The sequence below is a fragment of the Aureobasidium namibiae genome (assembly GCF_000721765.1).
Source record: "Aureobasidium namibiae CBS 147.97 unplaced genomic scaffold scaffold_1, whole genome shotgun sequence".
NCBI classification, from domain to species: Eukaryota; Fungi; Ascomycota; class Dothideomycetes; order Dothideales; family Saccotheciaceae; genus Aureobasidium; species Aureobasidium namibiae.
This window is the reverse complement of record NW_013581208.1, coordinates 1,459,106-1,478,687: the sequence shown is the minus strand read 5'-3', so window position 1 is coordinate 1,478,687 and position 19,582 is coordinate 1,459,106. Positions and strand designations below refer to the sequence as shown.

At 51.8% G+C, this 19,582-nt stretch overlaps 7 protein-coding genes across 7 annotated transcripts; 3 read left to right on the top strand and 4 right to left on the bottom strand.

Annotated features, from left to right (window-relative positions):
• Positions 1–257: 257 nt before the first annotated feature.
• M436DRAFT_77750 (ankyrin) lies at positions 258–871 on the top strand (the record flags this gene model as incomplete). Its single annotated transcript, XM_013576961.1, has 2 exons — positions 258–424; positions 574–871. 2 exons carry the CDS (start codon positions 258–260, stop codon positions 869–871), a joined length of 465 nt encoding a protein of 154 aa, XP_013432415.1.
• Positions 872–1,821: 950 nt separating this feature from the next.
• Positions 1,822–3,244, top strand: M436DRAFT_36491 (transcription factor Opi1; the record flags this gene model as incomplete). The annotated part of the gene is made up of 2 exons (XM_013576406.1): positions 1,822–1,960; positions 2,010–3,244. The coding sequence occupies 2 exons, from the start codon at positions 1,822–1,824 to the stop codon at positions 3,242–3,244; spliced, it is 1,374 nt and encodes a 457-aa protein (XP_013431860.1).
• Positions 3,245–3,979: 735 nt separating this feature from the next.
• Positions 3,980–7,672, bottom strand: M436DRAFT_37206 (STAG-domain-containing protein; the record flags this gene model as incomplete). The annotated part of the gene is made up of 3 exons (XM_013576556.1): positions 3,980–6,952; positions 7,115–7,209; positions 7,267–7,672. 3 exons carry the CDS (start codon positions 7,670–7,672, stop codon positions 3,980–3,982), a joined length of 3,474 nt encoding a protein of 1,157 aa, XP_013432010.1.
• A 1,166-nt stretch (positions 7,673–8,838) lies between these two features.
• On the bottom strand, positions 8,839–10,445 carry M436DRAFT_69043 (UBX domain-containing protein 7; the record flags this gene model as incomplete). The annotated part of the gene is made up of 2 exons (XM_013576797.1): positions 8,839–9,950; positions 10,001–10,445. The coding sequence occupies 2 exons, from the start codon at positions 10,443–10,445 to the stop codon at positions 8,839–8,841; spliced, it is 1,557 nt and encodes a 518-aa protein (XP_013432251.1).
• Positions 10,446–10,824: 379 nt separating this feature from the next.
• On the top strand, positions 10,825–11,517 carry M436DRAFT_59835 (uncharacterized protein; the record flags this gene model as incomplete). The annotated part of the gene is made up of 1 exon (XM_013576650.1): positions 10,825–11,517. The coding sequence occupies one exon, from the start codon at positions 10,825–10,827 to the stop codon at positions 11,515–11,517; it is 693 nt and encodes a 230-aa protein (XP_013432104.1).
• Positions 11,518–12,323: 806 nt separating this feature from the next.
• Positions 12,324–12,638, bottom strand: M436DRAFT_59834 (uncharacterized protein; the record flags this gene model as incomplete). Its single annotated transcript, XM_013576649.1, has 1 exon — positions 12,324–12,638. The coding sequence occupies one exon, from the start codon at positions 12,636–12,638 to the stop codon at positions 12,324–12,326; it is 315 nt and encodes a 104-aa protein (XP_013432103.1).
• Positions 12,639–17,097: 4,459 nt separating this feature from the next.
• M436DRAFT_69041 (uncharacterized protein) lies at positions 17,098–18,597 on the bottom strand (the record flags this gene model as incomplete). The annotated part of the gene is made up of 2 exons (XM_013576796.1): positions 17,098–18,135; positions 18,352–18,597. 2 exons carry the CDS (start codon positions 18,595–18,597, stop codon positions 17,098–17,100), a joined length of 1,284 nt encoding a protein of 427 aa, XP_013432250.1.
• Positions 18,598–19,582: the final 985 nt, after the last annotated feature.

The window sequence follows — 19,582 nt, the reverse complement described above, 5'->3', positions numbered from 1 at the left end:
GAGGACGTTGTGTACATGGAAGACATCTGAATGTAATTACTTAGCGAGGAGTCACAGGACAGGAAAAATCATTGTTTTCGTATGCATCCATTTATCCACTGACTTGCAGCTTTCTATATCACCATCCACAAGATTCCATGATGTCATTGCTTACCACTCGAGCCTGGCAAGCACGGTCATAAAAGTAGACGACTTCTCTCAAAACACTCTGCCAACACGTGAAATCACAGTTCAAAAGAAACATAAAATCAAACACCATGGGTCTTCCACAGCAACCAGTACAACCGGCGGATGACGCAGCTGCAAGCAGCAGTGTTCCGACACAGGCGGGCGACCTGCCACCCGCAGCGCTCGAGTTAGCCGGCAAACTGTTCGACTTTGCGCGACAAGGCAAGACTGAGGAATTGGGGCAGTATATCAGCGCGTGAGTCGGTCAAGATATGCGTGTTTCGCGTGTTGGTCCCGATCGGGTCTGCGTTCTATCAATTGTGATATGGCCAGCATCAGTGACGGATCAAATCTCGAAGCATGATTTCGGTATCATAGCATCCAAGCTAACGATGCTTACTGCAGTGGCATCCCGCCCAATCTCACAAATCACAAAGGCGACACATTGCTCATGCTAGCAGCTTATCACGGTCATGCAGAAACGACGAAAATGCTGCTGGATAAGGGTGCAGACCCGAATGTATTGAACGACAGAGGTCAGAGTCCGATCGCCGGCGCTGTGTTCAAAGGCTCGGATGAAGTGGTCAAGCTATTGTTTGAGAGGAGGGCAGATGTATATGCAGGACAGCCCAATGCTGTAGACAGCGCGCACATGTTCAGGAAGGAGGACTATCTCACTCTATTTGGTGTGGAGCAGCAATAAACACCCAACAGGATTTTGGCTTTCAGTCACAGCTTTTGGTTGCAGCAGTCAAACGTCAAGGAAGAGCGATAGTTGAGCTTGTGCTTTCATGTGTTGATTGAGCACGAAAGCTAATCCTTCTGCAAAGCTGTGGAGACAAGCAATATTTATCTTCCGGCACTTGCAAATTGGACGAACCAGAGCGAGCACGAGCGAGCAATCATGTGAATGGCGACAAAAGGGTCCCCGAGGCGTTGGCAGCCAACGCCTGCATCGATAGCGGCATCTCGCAGCACCAATACTCAGCAGTACCACATCGGTTGCAGGGTATCCCACGAGCCAGCTTAGCTCCTACGAGCCTTGTCATCTCCGCCGGATTCAAGATGATCATCGAAATGATAATAAACAAAGGATGAGATTAGAGAGAATCGATGTGGCCTCGCTGTCGGAAGAGAGAGCACGCAGAAAGATCGAGGTAGATCCGAAAAAATGGCATGTGAAAGAGACGGGTCATGCCAAGGCCACGGGACGAGGAGGAGCATGTGATATTTCGTTGTGACGCGAAAGATGATGAGTTTCATCGACCGTCGACGTCCTTCCCATACGACCATTGCCAATGACCCGCCGTTTGCTGCCTCAGTCACATCTCAATCGCCCTCGAATCCGCTCAATCGAGTTTTGCTAGTTGCTGCTGCTGCCAGAGTCGTCGGCGACTTGCGCAGGAGCTCGGTCTCGACGTCAGTGCAACAATGGAATCGCAACGCCAAGCGCCCGGATACGCCTACGACCAACATGCCGACAACCTCAAACTGCCCTCGGTGCCAACTCAAGACCTTCACATGAACCATGCTCCTACCGACATTACTCTGCCCGATCTGAAGTCTGTCCTCGCCGACCTTCCTTCAAAGACGGTCCATCCCAATGTCTTGCTCAATGCCGCCGCCGTCAGGGACGTCGACTCGCAAGTGAACATGCCTCGCACCAGCATTGAATCCGACGCTGCCAGCAACATGAGCATTGACGACGCAACTCAACGCTCCACAAGTGTGTCAATGGACGACCCAGATGTCCGTCTTGCCGCCGAGGCTCTCTCTGGTCTTGGAAACCCTGGTGTGTATGCCCAATCACGCCCTGCCTGTCACGTCGACTGATATCCCAGACTTTGCTCCCTCCCCCAAGACTCGTCCATCAGCCTCCAACCACAGTCCTGCAAGTGTCTCAGCTTCGTCAAACAGAGACCTCGAACCACTGCTGGATCTTCTGGTCGACGCCCATCCTTGGGTTGGAAATACTGTCAACGGTAGTTTGTCTGCTTACAATGCGACCAAGAACTTCTCGCCCCGTATCGTCAGATATGGAGTCCATCTCGTCGAGCGTAACGTTGGCTCTCCTGTCGCTAGTACTGTCAGTAACCTCGGTAGACGTACTGGTGTCGAAGGGGGCATTAGACGATACCTCGATAGTCGAAGACCCAGTTCTCCAGCCACGGATTCTGCCCACGGAAGCAAACGTCGACGAGTAGCCTCGGACAACATGGACCTTGACCGTGTAGACCCGACCCTTCAGGACTCACAGGAATATTTACCTGCGTATCAAGCCAACAAACCGCCTTCGTATAGGGAGGAGGTCAGCCCCCACGGATCAGAGAGAAGTCGAGCTGTCGAAAGACCTCCTAACAATCGAAGCTGGTCAACCAAGATCTTCATCTCGACCTCTGCTCTCGGTGTTGCACTCAGCGATTCATCCTTGCGAAGCCTTCAGTACTGCGTCAAGCTTCTCTCCGGAGCTACTGAGCATGTTGAGAGCGTCATGAATGCGCTCAAGATTGTTCTACACGAGTACGACCAATCGCACGAGACATCACAACAAGAGCGAGCCAGACAAGAGAAGGAAAGAGAGGCCGGTATCGTCATTGAGATCAGAAGCGGCAACGAGCATGACCAATCGACAGAAATGCTCGCGAGACGCATCAAATCGCTTTGTGATGACATCTGGCACACCATCCAGACCGTGGTCAACTCCGTTTCGACATACGCCGGAGGTGCCCTCCCCGAAAACGCCCGCAACATCGTAAAGGGGCAGTTGTTGTCCATCCCTCAAAGATGGCGCCATGCTACACAGTCAGCTGAAGCAGCTTCTCCGTCTCAATCGGCCACTAAAGCCGACGGCGGCGAAGACGGTAAAGCAGTTGAGGGTGCAGACGAGAACACTCGTAAAGCAGCCCACCGCATGATTGCCTTTGCAACCGAAGGCATCGACATGATGGCACAAGTCAACAGCGTCGTCGGCATCACGCTGCAGAGCGCTGAAAGCTGGCTGCAAAGCCTTGGTAGAAACGTCCGCGAGGAAGAGATGATGGATGCCGACGATCCGAGGGAAGCCACAGCCGAGTAAAAGCAAAAGAAAACAACACAAATCATAAATCATGAAAAGCTACGAAAACCATTCTTGAGTGTTGAGGCGCACAGGGCACAGTTCATCCTGCTACAAGGATGAACACAATGTTTGAGTCTGAATATGGTGTATGGACTGGAGTTCTCACTAGTCGTCTCGGGAGCAGGGACAGGGAGTTTACGATGGTCAAGGAGGCTCACAGAACGGTTTTTTTTTTTCCTTTCTTTCTTTTTTCCTTCCTTTCTGTCACTCTCGTTCCAAAAGAAAACGAAAAAGCGTTGTATCGTTATCGTTTTTTTTTTCTTTTTGCTTCTTTGGGTTACCTTTTGGGAGACTCTCGAGGGTTGTATATATCAGATTTTATGCATGCTGTCTTCTTCTTCTTTGACTTCACGTTTTACATTTGCCCTCGCATGTGAAATTGCCGTCTTTTCGCAGTGATCTAAAGCGAATAGTAAAAGCAATGGCATAGCATGCCGAAACATGGCAAAATTCGAAGGATCCAAGAAGCCGAGCTTGTGTCAAAGGGTGTCATCGAACGCGGGTCACCAATGATCGAAACATCTGTTGAGCAAGTATAACACCTTGATTGAAACCTCAAACGAACGCTGTGACAGATGTGTGCAAGGATGGTCTTGAATCAAGTAGCTAGCAGATTTGTGGCAAAGAAAAGGGGGGTATGTACAACAAAGCTCGAAAAAAGAAGAAAAGACAACCAACATTCGTATCAACTTTCTAATCGCCAATCACGCTCTCAGCATCAGCATCAGCATCAGCATCAGCAGCGACTTCCTCTTGATTACCTCCTTCCTCATGCTCATCATTGTTGACATCGGCCATTTCATCATCCTCTTGGATTTCCCTCTCACGCACAACGTCTTCGTCTTCTGCTTCCTCGTCATCGTCATCCTCCACAACAACCTCTGCACTCTTCTGCTGTTGTGCAGGTGCCTTGGTCTTCGCCTGCTGAGCGCCAGTCTTTGCAACAGTGGCAGCTCTGCCCTTTGCCTTCTTGCCCTTCCCCTGCGCAGCATCCAAGTGCTCAAGCACGAGTTTAAAGTTGTGTCCCAAGCGCGTTTTGTTGCGTTCGAGCCTCTGCTTGACGACCTCCACATTGACCATGCGTCCCAGAACAGCCAGAACAAGCTTCGATGCCAGTTCGCAGAGTCGTTGTTCAGCAAGCAATGAATTCTGGAGTTTGGCAACGCGTTTGGCTTGGGAAGATTGGGTCTGTTGTTCATCGCCTCCTTCTGCATCTTCGTCCTCTTCTGCTTCGTCCGAGTCTTCGGGGTCGGCGTCAATAGGGTCGGCGGGCTCGTCATCGTCGTCATCATCAGAGTCTTGGGTGGCGGCTTGTGAGTTCTCGGCTTCGACTTCAACGTGTTTGCCGCTGGCTTTTGCGAAAGTGGCTTCGACGGCGCCAAAGACGCGGAGGATGCGCTTCTGAAGTACGGCGTCCATTTCCAGAGCGAGCACGAGGTATTCGTCGCCATTTTTGTCTGTTGTGACTTGGCGGAGGATGGCCATCACGGTGTGTGCGTCGAGGAGCATGCCCGAGACCAGAGGGCTGAGCTCGTCGTTCACGGGTCGTGTTTTCAATACTGAACCCAGAGCGCTGACGTAGGCATCGCGTCTTACGGCAAGATTCTCGAGCTCGATATCGGGTAGAGCGACTGTTTGTAGTGACTTGATGAAGGCGGGTATCCTCCACATGAAGTAGAAGCAGACTGTGCGCGAGGCGTGCATGGCAAGAGCATCATCAAGAGCAGCAGTCTCCGGGTCCGAGCCTTTTGGCGAAGCAGCACGATTGATGAGAGCAATAAGCGAGTCGATAGGTGGAGAAGGTTCCGATAGGTTAGTGCGTGCGTTAGCTGGTGCAGAAGGTTGAGTTTCAAGGCATTCGACAGGATTGGAGATGCTGGACAGTTTCTCGAGACGCAGCACTGTCTTGGAAACAGCATCGAGAACGGTAGTAGACAACAGTCCACGTGTTTCGAGGTCCTTGTCGTGCGTGAGTGTGTTGAATGTGCTGATGGTATCTTCCCAGAGAGTATCTATTCTCTCGTCAGGAACGTCTCCAAGCTCATGATAGCTCTTTGCGCGCAACAAGGCTCGACTGGCTTCTGCCAGTACCTCCTCATTACTATGAGACAGGAACTGCTTGTTGAAGTCATTCAGCAGTGTCGCATATGTTGAAGAATCTTGTCTGAAATCCTGGAAGGCTTCCAGGCTTAGGACACGGCCCAGGCGGAGTGTGCTTGCGGCAGTCTGCGGCGATTCTCCGAACTTCTTAAGCAATCGAGGAATCATGTTCGCGAGGTGGCGTGCTGCTTGCTCCTGCATTTCTTCAATGTCCTCCTTTTGCTTCTTGGTTTTCTTCGCTTTCTTGTCGGCGTGCGCTTCCACAAGAGATGAGACGGCTTGTTTGACAGAAGAGTTTAGAACTTCAAGAAGGATGACTTCCTCATTCTCCTTGAGCCTCAGCTCTTGTTTGAGTTGTGCCTCGCCGCTAGCTGCATCCCCATTCTGGTCGGCGACAGAAGTGTCGTACAGAAGATAGCCAGCTAGCTTTTCCCATTTACGAACCTCTTCAATCTGGTCGTGGAGCGTGTCTGCAGCAATCATGAAGCGGGTGTCTGCTGAACCAGCGTGCAGCAGATATCCGCCCTGACCAGGACCTCTTTCGACACTCGGTGGTAGGGGGCCATCTGCTGAGTCGTACGAGTCCAATCCCTCTGCGAGGCACTTGAGCTTGATCCACTCATGGCACGGGCTATCGTACGAGTCGTTCTCTTCTCCAAGGATTTCGTCCAACGTCTCCTGACCACCGAGTGTGTCGACCTTTGCTTCGTAGGCGTCGTTAATGCTTTCGGCGAAGAAGCCTACTACCGATTTTCTCACTCGCGGCTCAGCGTCGAAGATGAGTCGTCCAATCTTGTCGATATCGTCGGGCTCGAGCAGACCAGCCTTCCTCAGGTTGTCGAGCAGTTCTATAGCGGCGGCTCGTACACTCGGTTCGGCATCTTTCGTGGCAATCTCGACCATGCGGCTTCTGAAGCGCTCGGTGAAAGCCTTGAGACCGCCGAGTTTGTTCTTGTCGGCGTAAAAACGATGCAGCTGCTTGACTACTTCGAGACGAGTCGAGTGATTCGTGTCTGAAAGCAACCATCCGAGGTATCTTAGGTGTTTGCCATTGAAGAATTGATCTGGGTAGGCGATCATCCAGTCTCCGATGGCTCTTGCACAATCTACGCGAATGTGAGGATCAACATCCCTGTAGCGGTGAATGAAGACGGTCTCGAACCAGTCTTTTACTGTGTTGTCGAGGATCTCCTGGTTTGCCTTCGCTTGTTTTGAATAGTTCTGCAGCTCGCTGACTCGTGTTTTGTTCGCGTTCTTGCCCTTTTTCTGGGTCTCACTGTGGCGGAGGGCTTTCGAAGCCTCTTCAGCCAGCTCACTACCGACCTCGCAGAGAGCGGATATGACGGCTAGAGAGACGACGGTCGCGGTGTGTCTGAAAGGTCTGTTCTGGGCTGCTGACATGGTGCCGAGCCATACTTGTATGTTCTCGATGAGTTCAATGTTTGAGAAAAGGACGTTGGTGGTGTGTATGGCCTTGATCAGAGTGTAGAAGAAGCCTGTCACCGAGTCTTTGAAGGCGGCAGTGCCCTTGCCCTTTGCGATGATGGGGTATTCGGACAGATTTTGCTATAGAGCGGTCAGTGGGTGTCGCGTGATAGGGCAGGGCCAACATACTGCCTGGAATTCGTCTTGCAAGTCGCCGAGCCTGTTGGCACAATTGTCGGGGTCCTCAATGTCTTCACTCGAAACTTCCAGTTCGCAGCCGGCCGATCTCAAGACGAAGTTGACCAGATCTGCCACAGCACCGGATTCGTGTTCGTTGAATGCTGTGAGCCATTCTTCGGCAGCTTCTTCCAGCGTCTTGCCTCGTGCGAACACCTGGGCTGTATGTCAAAGTCAGACTTCGTGTGCGTAACATGCGTGTATGTGCCTGAACCGACCGTAAAGACCTCCTACTTGTTCTGCAACAGCCTCGTCCACGCCCTTGGCTTTCTTCGAGCGACTCTTCTTGCCAGCTGCTCTGACAGGTAACGAGACCGAGGTGCCATTCGTTTTTGAGCGCTTCGCAGCGGGTTTCTTTGGTGCGGCGGCCTTTGTCTTGCGAGCTTTGGCTTTCTGCTCCTTGAGCTCTTCCTCGCCAGGCTCGCTCTCCTCCTCCTCCACTTCATCAGAGTCCTCGTCCTCGTCAAGCTGGTCGTCATCTGCGGCATCACGCTTGCGCTTGGAAGCAGGTGCTTCTTCAATGTAAAGTTCGGGCTTGCGCGAGACGCGTCCCGAGCGACGAGAGCGGCGCTCGTTGGAGGCATTCGGAGCCTCTTCATGGGCTTCTGATAGTGGAGACGACATGGCGCAACAGTGTTTGGGCGCGTCGGGATATCGAGTTTGCGACCAGGCGTAGTATGGTGGTCGTACGCGTCGCTAAGATAGAAATGAGGGATTGGAGGCTGAGGGCAACTAGATCATCTAATACGTTAAAGGCCGTGTCCTAAGCAATGCAATACACGCAACACAATCGCCAAAGGGGTTGCAATTATCTGGGCTTGACTCGAATGGAAGATGGTGATGATCCCAGCTTCCAAGTTCACGCGTTCGCGACGGGAGAAAGCTATGACCGGGGCCGAGGCCGAGAAACGCCACAGCCCGGCCAATATTTGCAGTATTATATACTAACAAGATTTTCAACGACACATATCAAGTCGCAGTGGTTTAGTGGTAAAATTCGTGCTTGCCATGCACGAGCCCCGTGTTCGATTCACGGCTGCGACATTGTTTTTGTCTGAGAGAGGTATATCATCCAATATCTTTTGCTTCTAGAGCACCTTGTCAAAGCCTACTGACGATGGTGCGCGCCCACACAAGTTGGGAGAGACACCAATCTCTGTTTCACACCTACTTCCTACCCGCTCCCCAGATTGCAGTCAGCACCTTCTTCTTCTTCTTTCTGTGACGCGTTCGCATAATTGGTGTGTTACGTGGTGGCTGGGAGGTGAGAGACCGGCCGGATATACTCGGCTTTAGAAACAAAGCAGGGTCGTATCACATGCAAGCAATTTTGAGGTTGGCGATGATGTTGTGGCCGCACCAACAGCTCTTCTTTTATTTGAACTGCCTGAAAAGGTTTCTACCATGTTTGCTTGAGGGTTTGCCGATTTACCTGGACCAAATAAAGCCTCGTTATCTCGATATATACCAATATACGTTTCATCAATGACTTCGTCAGGAACTCACACTCAGATACTCGTGAGAAACAGTCAGCTGAAGAGATCACCAAAAAAGTCGAACAGTAAAAGCAGTATAAACAAGAGAAACACCCGCCCTTACAAACTTCGAATAGAATACACAGCAAGGTCAATGGTAGGATATTGTGTTTTTGTCAGGATTAGCTAGAGCATCCTGTGCCATCTATCTGTGCAGCTCAGAATGCCTTTTCTCAGGCTCATTATACCTCGAACGTACTGCCTCTCGGATATCTGCGTCCGGAGAACTCTTCAGACTACCGCGAGTCTTTCTTCTTACTCAAGGAACTCGATCATGACCGAACCATTCTTGAGCCCAGCCTCCTCAATCGTCTGATCCAACGCCTCGATCAGGTTGCGGCCCATGAAGACAAGCTCAAAGTCGACACCTTGCTTGCCCTCGACGGGCGATGCTTTGAGCCACTCGTACATACGGCGTACTTCTTCTTGCAGTCCAAAGCGTCTGATCTGTCTTCCACCAGAGTATCTGAACTGGATACGAGTCGACGATGCCGGATCTGTAGGCTCAGTGTGAGGCTTGTCGGATGCGATTTGAGCGAAGGGACCAGCTTGCGACGCTGAGGGTTCTGTCTCTGCATTCTCGATCGGGACTCCTGTGTCGGCGATATCCATAGCATCGGGATCGACAGCTGTGTTGTTGCCCTTGCTTGACTCTGCCTTGGTAAGGGCGTCTGGATCATCGTCCTTGACTGTTGCGCCACCTTGTTGCAAGCTGTTTTGCATGGCCATCTCCAGCATTTCCTCCTCGCTCATTCTGTCAACATCCTTGGACTTTTTCTCGGGCTTGCGGGTAGCCACCGGGTTCTTCGCGAACGCTTTCAGACTGTAGCGGTCCAGGAACTCATGCAAGTCCATGAGAAAGTCGGCGGGTTTCGGAACGGGAGCACCTGACCAAACCTTGACTTGCTCGCCAGTTCGGGGGTCAACGATGGCGACGTGTGGGTATGCGTCATCGCTGTCTCTGTTCTGGAAATAGTACTGCACATACTGGTTGCCGCGCGGGTCGTCCTTGGAGTACTGCAAGAAGATGAAGTTCTCCTGGACAGTCTCCTTGATTTGTGAGTTCTTCCAGATATCGCGGTTGAGGACCTGGCAATCGAAAATTGATGGGTCTTGAACGTTGACGATTATCCACTTCTCGTCCTCTTTTCCTTCGTCGCGGGCATCTTGGAACGACAGAGGCGAGATGAGGTCGGTGGGCGGTCTGAAGAGTTCGGCGAGTAGAGTTGACTTGGACGATTGTTCTGATGCACCACCAGTAGCACGGGCGAGATTGCGACGGTGAGCTTCGGGATCGGAAGGAGTTGCGAAGCCGTTGGCATCATCCCATACCGAGACTTGGTTGAAGATACCGGGTCGTGTGTTGGCTAACAGCAGGTTAGCAGACTGGCTGGTTGTCGCAAATGAAATGACTGACCTCTTCTCTGACGTGCCATCATCTGCTCCTGGACGGCAGCGTCGACATCATCCCCATCATCACCAACCCATGTGGAACCAGGGCCGACAAGGGTCTCGGTAGTTCTGGCCATGGGTGCTCTGACTTGCTCTTCACCACCGGCGGTTCCATAAGCCTCCTGCTGTAAGCGTCTTGCCATAGCCTCGTCGTCCTCATAGGCAGGTTCATCGTCATCGGAGTCTATCGTCACAACGCCGTTGTTGTCTTGGTTGTAGCGGCGTGATGCTGGTTGGGCAGGTTGGGCAGGCTGCTGGGGGAAGGTGGCACCCATGTCGATGCCGCCATTGTCGAAGTAGAGTTGAACGGCTTGCTCGAGGTTGTTTTCGGTCAAGGTAAGGTACTGGCGTGCGCGTTCGGGGGTGGCTTCGGTGAAGGCCGTGAAGTTGGCGATCAGCTCGTCGTCCATGATTGCTTGGTGTTGATGGTTTGAGGTTGCCACCAGTCGCTGAGGTTTATCTAGAGTGGAGGTTCGAGTCGAAGGTATTGAAAGGCGACGAAAGGGGAAGTGACGACGTTGATGGCTAGTTCTGAAAGCGAAGGCGGCGGGATGTTCTTGTCGACAAGATGGAAGTGATTCGAATTCACTTGTTGTAAAGTCCGAGATCCGATCTGGAACATCGTCATTCCTGCACAAGCTTGCACAACTATGCACGATGATGCAGGCAAGAGCGACCGAGCTTTCTTGCAGTCGACACGACCGTCGACCTCCGACTCTTCCACATCCCTTCCTGAAGCCTTCTTGATGCCAACCTCGTCTTGACTTCATCTACACGTCCACTCCAACCATGCCGCCTCAGCAAGGTTACATCTCGCGTCAGTTCGAAGCTCTCGAAGATGGCGCCAAAACCCCCATGGCCATCTGTCGCCACTGCAACGATAAGAAGGTGGCAAGAAACATAGTCGCCCGTAAAGTCGCTCATCTCGCCGCCTGTGAATCCTACTACACCTATCTCCAAGCCCTACTCGATGATGACTCTTCCAACGCTGGCGAGAAGGAGCTGAGACAGATTCCAGACGAGCTCAAGACAAAGATTGAGCAGCGTACTGAGCAGCCTCTGATCACAAAGACGAGCCATGCTGCTGCTGAGGTCGCCAACCAAGAAGTTCGCAAGACCGACCTTGATGAAACTCTCATGCAGGCTATTTTCCATGGCAGCTTGCCCTTTGACGCTTTCGAGCACAACAAACATCCACACATTCTGCGTCTCTGTCAAATGATTATGCCGGATTTCATTCCCCCTTCGCGTGCCCGTGTTGCCCAGACCATGGCTGACATGTCCGTTCGACCTGTCATGCCGACTCCGCACACCCAGACTACTGAGCAGTTCTTCACACCCCGTACAGATCCTGCTGAAAGACTCTACGCTCAGGAGGAGTCCGCTCGCGCTGCACTCTCGTCTCGCATCGTCAATGACTTGCTCTCTCGCGCGACTCCACAATCTACCCCTGGCTCAAAGCGTCCCTTCGATCTCGTCTGAGTAAGGTTTCCTTCTTTCAGATCACAGCATGGTCTTTGTCTTCGCCCACAGCAGGCAAGAGTTACATCTTTCACGAACCTCAAGCAAAAGAACTAGGCCCGTAGACCAGAGAAACCCACACCAGCGACCTCGGAGGAAGAGGAGTTTACAAGGTGTTGTCGATTCAGGGTTTACTTTTCAAGCAGCAATGGGACTCTCAACCACTGCCTGGGGGAAAGGACTAACGGTGGTTGTGGTGGTAGAGTAGGCTTCTCCTGGGGCTCGAACCCAGGTACCGCTCCGCCAGCGATTAAGGACTTACTAAATCGGCCATGGAACACGCTGGCAGTGGTTGCTGCTTAAGAGGAGGGAATCTTTGCTGCATATATGCCTTTGCTTCGGCTCACTTGGCCTTCACTTGAAAAGAGCGAGTGACGCATCGAATCCAGATATCAAATACAAACACCTTTCACCCCCTCGACTCTGCTGCATTGCTTCTTGCGTCTCTATTTGTGACAGATGATATATACACGTCCACTTTGCGCGTAGATCTACAATCGTGTCTTCTGATATCCGCTTGGCTACGCATCTACGATCCCTCAGATACAAAACTCTCGTGATTGGTGTTGAAGGTTTCTCTCCAAGAGATATAGGAAGCAGCACATTGTGAACAGAGACAGAAATTAACCAGATCATACACACCCAGCGTCAAGATCAACTCACAGACACCACAAATGTATTCAAAGTAAAGGTTGAGCTTTCGAGTACTATAGTAAGAGACTTTCTATCTATCTACTCTCAACCAAATTACCGCCTCCTTCATGACACTACGACTGAGACAATGCAGACGTGGCAGGTGGTTCCGTCTCCTCTTCGATGTACTTTGGCTTGCAAGACCAGTGCTCGGGGTGGCTTTCGCAGTACTCAGGGTGGCAGTACTCGTATTGCCAGTTGGAGGCTTTACAGAACAAGCTGCAAGGGAGTGTTTCTGGGTATTCGTCGCAGTAGTATGGCACGTCGCCGGCTTGATCTGAGAGAGTTACGATGTGGTCGGGGCGCTTGTCAGGCAGCGGAGCGGTGATGGCGAGGCTGGCGACCATGGCGAGCAAGAGGCCAGTGTAAAGAGTGCCGGAGGTCTTCATGTTGTTGAATTTGATGATGTCAAATCTGATGTTGTTAAGGTAACTTGGTATTTGATGTGTTCAAAGCTGGAAAGTGGAGGTAGAAGATTTGGCAGGAGGTTTGATTAGTTTGATAGAGAAAGCAGGGAGAAAGGGTAGGCACGTCCCTTTTATGTGTTCACGACCGGCCTTTCCTTGTCATGATGTTACTCATTACAGGTTACTCATTAGACTTTGTGACTGGATCATCTCTGCAAACCACCTCAAAACGTACTCTCAGGCGCGCTGCTCTCCTTTCCGGTCAAAGACCACGGCGCACGCGACTCCAAGTACTCCATCACTACAATGTTACTATTCAATACCATCAACATGCCTTCCCTCGTCGAGAACATCAACAACAAGATCAACAAGAAGGTCGAGAGAGCTCACGACAAATTCGACCACATTGCTCGGCATTATGGCCCTCGGACATGGCGCAAAGGGTCACACCAGAAAGCGCTTCAAGTTTTCGGTTCCTGAGCCGCCAGCTTGCTCTCCTCTTCAGAAATTTGATATGAACTTACGGGAGGCAAGCTTTCGCGAAGCTTTCATGCCACGTGCTGGACCTCCTATCAAAATGCACAGTAACTTCAGCGAAGTCGCAGGTGTCCAATGAAAGTTGCTCCGTGATCAGCTCTCAATGAATCAGTCGAGTATCTAGAGATAACTGTGCATTTTTATAGTGTCATGCGACATGTATGTTGTCGAGAGAGAGGGAGTTACAAGCTCTCCGCAAAGATTCATGCGACTGTAAAAGCCTATCAGAATGCACAGTTCCTTCAGCGAAGTCGCAAGCATCCACTGAGAGTCGCTTCGTGATCGACTCTCAATGGATCAGTCGAGTGTTTGCAAGGAACTGTGCATATTGATTGTAGCATGCGACCTTTGTGTTTCCGAGAGAGTGGCGCGAGAGTTGTATAGGAGGCTCCGGATATGCTTTCGCCAAGCTTCATATGACGCGTGAGAGTCTATTGCAATTCACAGTTCTTTCGGAGAACAGTCCGCATCCAATGAGAGTCCTCATATCACCGGCTCTTCTTGGACCTCTCCGACATCTGGAAAGAACTCTGCATTGCGATAGGATCATGCGACATGTGTGTTGTGGAGAGAGAGTGACTCGAGAGTTTTTTCCACGGGCGACCGTCTATCGCAATGCACAGTTACTTCGGTAGATAGCCAGCATCCACGGAGAGTCGCTCTGGGACAGGCTCTCCATGGACCTGCCTAACATCCGGAAGGAACTGTGCATTGCGATAGGAACGGTATCGGCCTGTATGTGGTGGAGAGATTGGTGCGACAGCTATAAGCTTCGGCACACGGCGCTGTGTGCCAGTCGGAGCGACAAGATGTCGGATTGTCTGATGCGACTCGGGTGCGCTCCAGGCAGCCGTGATAGGTTTGGGTTCCGTGACTTGTTCGTCGTGGGTATTCAGCACATGTCGATCATGAGGTTGTATGTTCGAATTCTCGCGCGACGCTTCACGCGACGCATTGGAGTCTGTCGCAACGCACAGTCTTCTTCCGTGACCAGCAAGTGTCCACTGAGAATTATGATATTGTCTGCTCTCTTCGGACATGTCCAATGACTGGAGAGCTTTCTCAATGCCAATGGCTCCAGGCCGATATGTTCGTGGATGTGAGAGTGGTGCGTGAAAATGTTTCGCGAGAACGGAGCGCTTTAAGCTTTGTATAAGCTTCGTCGGAATCGCTGACATGTCGGAGTTTCATGTGCCAGCGATATTCGGACGAAAACACATCAACTTCTGTGGCAAATTGCCTTTCGTCGCAGGCCGACTGGGATGCTCACAAGACACCATGGTGCGGTAATTACCAGACAGCGAGTGTAGATCCCTCCTGAGAATTCCGAGTGTCATACAGCGATGATCGGAAGAAAACACATCGGCTCCTGTGACAAACTGCCTTTCGTTGCAGGCCGACTCGGACGCTCACAGCCCATCATGGTGCGATATCTTCCAGGCTCCAGTTGTAGATCTTTTCTGGGAGTTTCGAGTGCAATCCAGCGATGACCGGAGGAAGTTGTGGATAGGCTCGAGCGAGACCGCAGCGGACATGGGACTTTGATTCTATAGTGTCAGCTCTGTCAAAAGCACGAGATACCAACTTCTCCAATTTCTCCCAGTATGCAAAGGTATGTCATGCGGGAAGCTATGAAAATGCGCAGTTCCGTCAGCAAAAAGGGAGTATCCAGTGAGAGTCGTATTATCCAGGTCGCCGACCATCTAGCAAATGGTGTGCATCTTAATGGCTACAATAGTCGTGAGGGGAGGGTGAGAGGTGCAGCAGAGGAATATGTCCATAAAGAATAAAAGCTGAGATTAAATGCTTCTAAGTGGGCATTAGCCTGCTTCCTGAAACTCTTGTTCGTTCTCGCAGATGGCCGCTGACAGCACTTTGCATACTCAGAAGCTGTAAGTTGAATCGCGACTCGCGAGCTGAAGTTCGAGTAAGCTCACTGCAAGCATGTCTCCTCGTGGGAAGGCATGTAGTCGGCGCTCTGCAACCCCGACCCTGCCGAGAGGCGTGGAAGGTCCAATAGAAGAAGTTTAAACGGACTTCTTGCCATTTCATCCGACCGGGGCGCCTTGACCGATAGCATCGAGTAATGCTGCCTCAAGGTTTGGACGCCGGACAGGGTCTTGACTGTATGCTCTGACAAACACTTCGCCCTGATTCAGTATAACAAAGTTTTGTGCCCTTCAAGCACGTTGTCGAAAAGATCAACAACGAAGGTCACACGAGCTGGAGTCCTGGAGTCGAGTCGTGGACTATCGCTATCTTACGGCCGAATGTACTCCACACACCGGACGACAGTCCATGTACGAGCGACCCCTGTGATAACAAGGCCTTTAGATCAGCAAAGGCCAGATGTCGGCACGGTTGCAAGAAAGCAAAGATAGCAGACAAGCGTTTTCGCAAAGACAAAACAAAACTCTCGAGAAAGCAAAGATCGACTGAGACGCTGGGCTGTGACTTTCTGAACCGACAATTGCGAATAACGCGGCCCCAATCGCGTTCATTGACACTACCCACCGTCTCCAGGTTCCGCGACTCGAGTGTTGCATGCCTAGGCCACATCAACAGTGAGTCAGCGACACAACCAAGCAGCGAAGTCGGGAATCGAAAAGCTCGAACGCTTCGGAGTGTTGCCCATGCAGTTTCCCAGAGCAAACAATGACTCGGCACCCTTTCGGACAAAACATGGAGTGTCGCTGGGCAAAGCACGTGGGGACAACAACGAGTGAGGCAGTGACATGCTATACCCGAGCAAAGTCATAACCGAACATGACAGCACAGCGAACACGAACGCGCAATATCAAAGTCCCGCTATTCGTAATATCCATTTATTGACCAACGAGCCGTTTGGGTCGGGTGTTCTCGACTCTCCGCGTGGACTTCTCAAGAAAGGGTTGAACGCGAACCATAAGAAGGGGAGATTTGGATCGCATGCGAAAGAAAGCACGAGCGCGCATGTGCGACGTGAGCCTTTTTCTGAGTGACTTTGTCTGTGCTTGTAGACAAGACACGAAAGTGCGAATAACGACGACTTGCCTGAACATCTACATTCATGGGCGTGTGAAAAGCTACGGGCGTTATACAGGCGGTCACTTAGCTGGGGGTCTTGTCGAAGCATACCAATCAACTGGTTGATGAAAGTGATTTTGCGTGTAACAAATGCATTGCGCGTTTGACACAAATATTCTCATGACAGATCTTAGCGTGGAACGAAGCTTTTTGGCGGGCTTTGATGTCTATCAACGTATGCGTTGAGGAGAAAGTATTTGGGAACGGAGTCGTGGAGAGTTGAAGATATGTATAAATTGTATATGTTCGTTCATTATGCCGTATATTGTCTTGTCGTAAATATCATAAATAAAAGAGAAACACCATGCTTCAAATGCTGAGCCAAGATCGGGCATAACCATGCGACCACCGTGCATGTATAAAACAAGAAAGGAGATTGAAGAGGAAAGAAATGGCGCAGCCAAGCACCGGCTGTTCCTTTCTCCCAACCTCTGACAGAAAAAAAAATCCCACGACGCCGAGACAACCGTTCTCGGGTACACCTTACCATGCTATGACCATTCGCTTGCCGAGCGACCAACGACGAGGATAGCAAAAGCTATTCCCCAAAACAATAAAACAGAAAAAAAGAGATAAGACGATCGTTATATGAGAGAGTGTGTGAGGATGGCGTAAGATGACTCCACGTTGGAACGCGCGTGACCAGAGCGAAGCTCTTTCGAGAAAAGATGATCGAGGTCGTGAGGCTTCTCCAGATCGATTCGAACGACCGTTTGCCGGAAATGTCGCGCTCTAGAGGGCCGAGATGGAGTCGAACTCAACAGACTGGCGAAGTGACGGGAGGCGGGATGATCCAGGGTCTTGAAAGTGGGTTCGCGCAGTTGTTGTTACTCGATGATTACTCGATAGAAACTGGCACCCAGCGACGAGGAATCTTTCTAGTGGTGATTCTGGACCCACCAACGGAAACAATCTCGTCTTCATCGTCGTCGTCGGAAAAGCCATTGTTGCGAGTGACAGGCTGCTTGCGTGGTGGTAGCCAGATTTTGGCACGTCCGCTGGCGCCCTCTTCGAACTTGCCGCCACGTCTCATGTTCATCTCGAGCACTATGACACGGAGGAAGTCGCTGTTTTCGCGAGGTTCGCGTTGCCTGGACGGCATGGGTGCGTGCCCAGACATGGCACGGCCGGCTTCCGAACGAGCATCTGGTGTGCCGGTGCTCGAATTGCGGCGCGAGCGGCGTGGGGAAGATGAAGCGCGCTTGTTGTAAGTTTGCATCTGGATCATGGGAGCTTCGAGAATTTCGTTGTCAGGCGAGTCCAGAGACGAAAGAGCCTTTTGCCAGTGGTGCTGTTGTTCTTCAAAGGGAACCGGAGCCGAACGAGGGTTCAGGTACTGGCGATGTGACTTGGAGGGAGTCGAGGTAAAGGGGTTAGGTCTAAGCTCGGAGCTCATTCTTGGGAAGAGATAAGGGTGTTGCCAGAGCGAAGCATCAGAGAAAGAGTCGTCGTCCAAGTTCAAGTTCAGTGACGAGAATGAAGAAGTCACGCGAGACTTGATGGCCTGGAGCGATGAACTCAGGTTGGAACGGAAACCACCAGACTTTCGTTGCTTGCGTTCCTTTGAGCATGGTGAGTGGATGAAGATGAGATCCTCGTCGAACTCCAGAGTCGACAGACCAAGCGGGTGGTCAACACTGCAGTCTTGGATCTCGGGGGTGTAGAGAGTCTTCTCCTTGCGATAACTGCCCATGCTAGACTTGCGGCTTCGGATAGAGTCAGGAGTGGCGGGATTGCTGACGGACAAGACTGATGCCTCGTCATCCAGAGAGGGGATCGAGTCACACGAAGTTGACCTTGAAGAATACATGTGGTCGTAGTCGTCTTCGTCGGCTGATCCAAGAAGCATGTCCAGCGAGGCGCAACTGTAGCTGGACTTGGTCGAGTCGTCCTTTTTCCATTCCTGGATGAGTTCGTCGATGGACATGTCGCGAATGGGGCTCTTCTTGCGTCTCATCTGGGGCCTGGGAGGAGGGATGGCAGTCACGGCCAGGAGGGCAGCGACGGCCGGAGGCAGGGCATCGGGTCGGTGTTTCGTGTCCGAGTTCCTCGATGTTCTGGACGATTTGCTACTGGCTCTGGATGTTCTAACGTTTTTTGGTTCTCTGGGGCTCCGTCGACTTGGGATCTCGACGGGTCTCGATGGCAGCAGTGTTGAAGGCATGGCGGGCGTGAGGATCCAGGGTGTGTGTGATGGTGGGAGGCTACAAGGGGAAGCAGCGTCGGACAGTGGGGGCGAAGTTGAGAGGAAGGTGGACTTTGTCGAAGAGCGTCTTTGTGGCGGAGAAGAGGAGTTGGGCGGTGATGAAGAGTACTTGAAAGAGCGTGGAACAAGCATCGTGAAGAGTCAGAGTCAGAGCGCGATGCTAGCGGCGGCAATGCGGATGACGTTGATTCTTATTATCAAATCGGCCGAGAGGTTTGCGCACTGTTCAGTCGCGCGCCGGCAGGGTCCAAGTGGCCTTAATCTCAAAAGACGCGAGTTGGGCTTCGACGATCCCGGGTTGCGAGAGCAAGCAAATAGAGAAAAGGCACGCGAGATGAAGACGGCGTTTGTTTCACCAACAACGAGGAGCGACACAGCATAGATAGGGCGTCCGGGACGGCGTGGGGTGCAGCAAGCCTTGCTGATAGATAAGGATGAATCGACATGTCGGATGCCTAATGAAGCCTCCCATCCGTTACCTGCCTCGTGTCGCGTGAAAGGCGAGGGCCTGTCTGACTTCTAACGGCCTGACGACGTCCAGCCGAGCCTTTTGCGACGGCCTCGTGGGATTCTGATGATCGCTTTCTCTGTTGTTTTCTTCTTTCCAACTCCTCCAAAACTTGCGATGCGATGTGCTTGCTTTCTCGATGCCAACATCCATCATAGCCATGTCATCTCGAGCCTTGCACACTGCTGTAGCAAGCGGAAGAGGCGTTCATTCCCGACAACGCTGAGTGTTTTCCTGCCTAAAAGATACTAGCCTCCCGGGCATACGGTTTGACTCAACACACTTTGGCTTAGAGAACTGCTTGGACGGCGAGACGCTGGGGTTTTCTAGAAGACGAAGAAGCGCCGGCCGCCCAGGCTCTTTGCTGCCCTTTCCAAGCAAAGCCATCGCGGCGTTGCGCGAATTCTCTGTGTCAAGCGACAGCTCTAGCCACCCAAAACCTCGCCAAAAGTTGATACAGGGTCGCTCGTATTCAGCGATCGGGTAGCTGCACCTTGTCTTCAAGCCGATCATCCGCGAAGAAGAAGCAAAAGCACGGCCATGTCAGAAGTACCCCGGACATTCCCCGACCACCACGCGACCATTTGGCGCTACTCGTCTGCCCTCGAC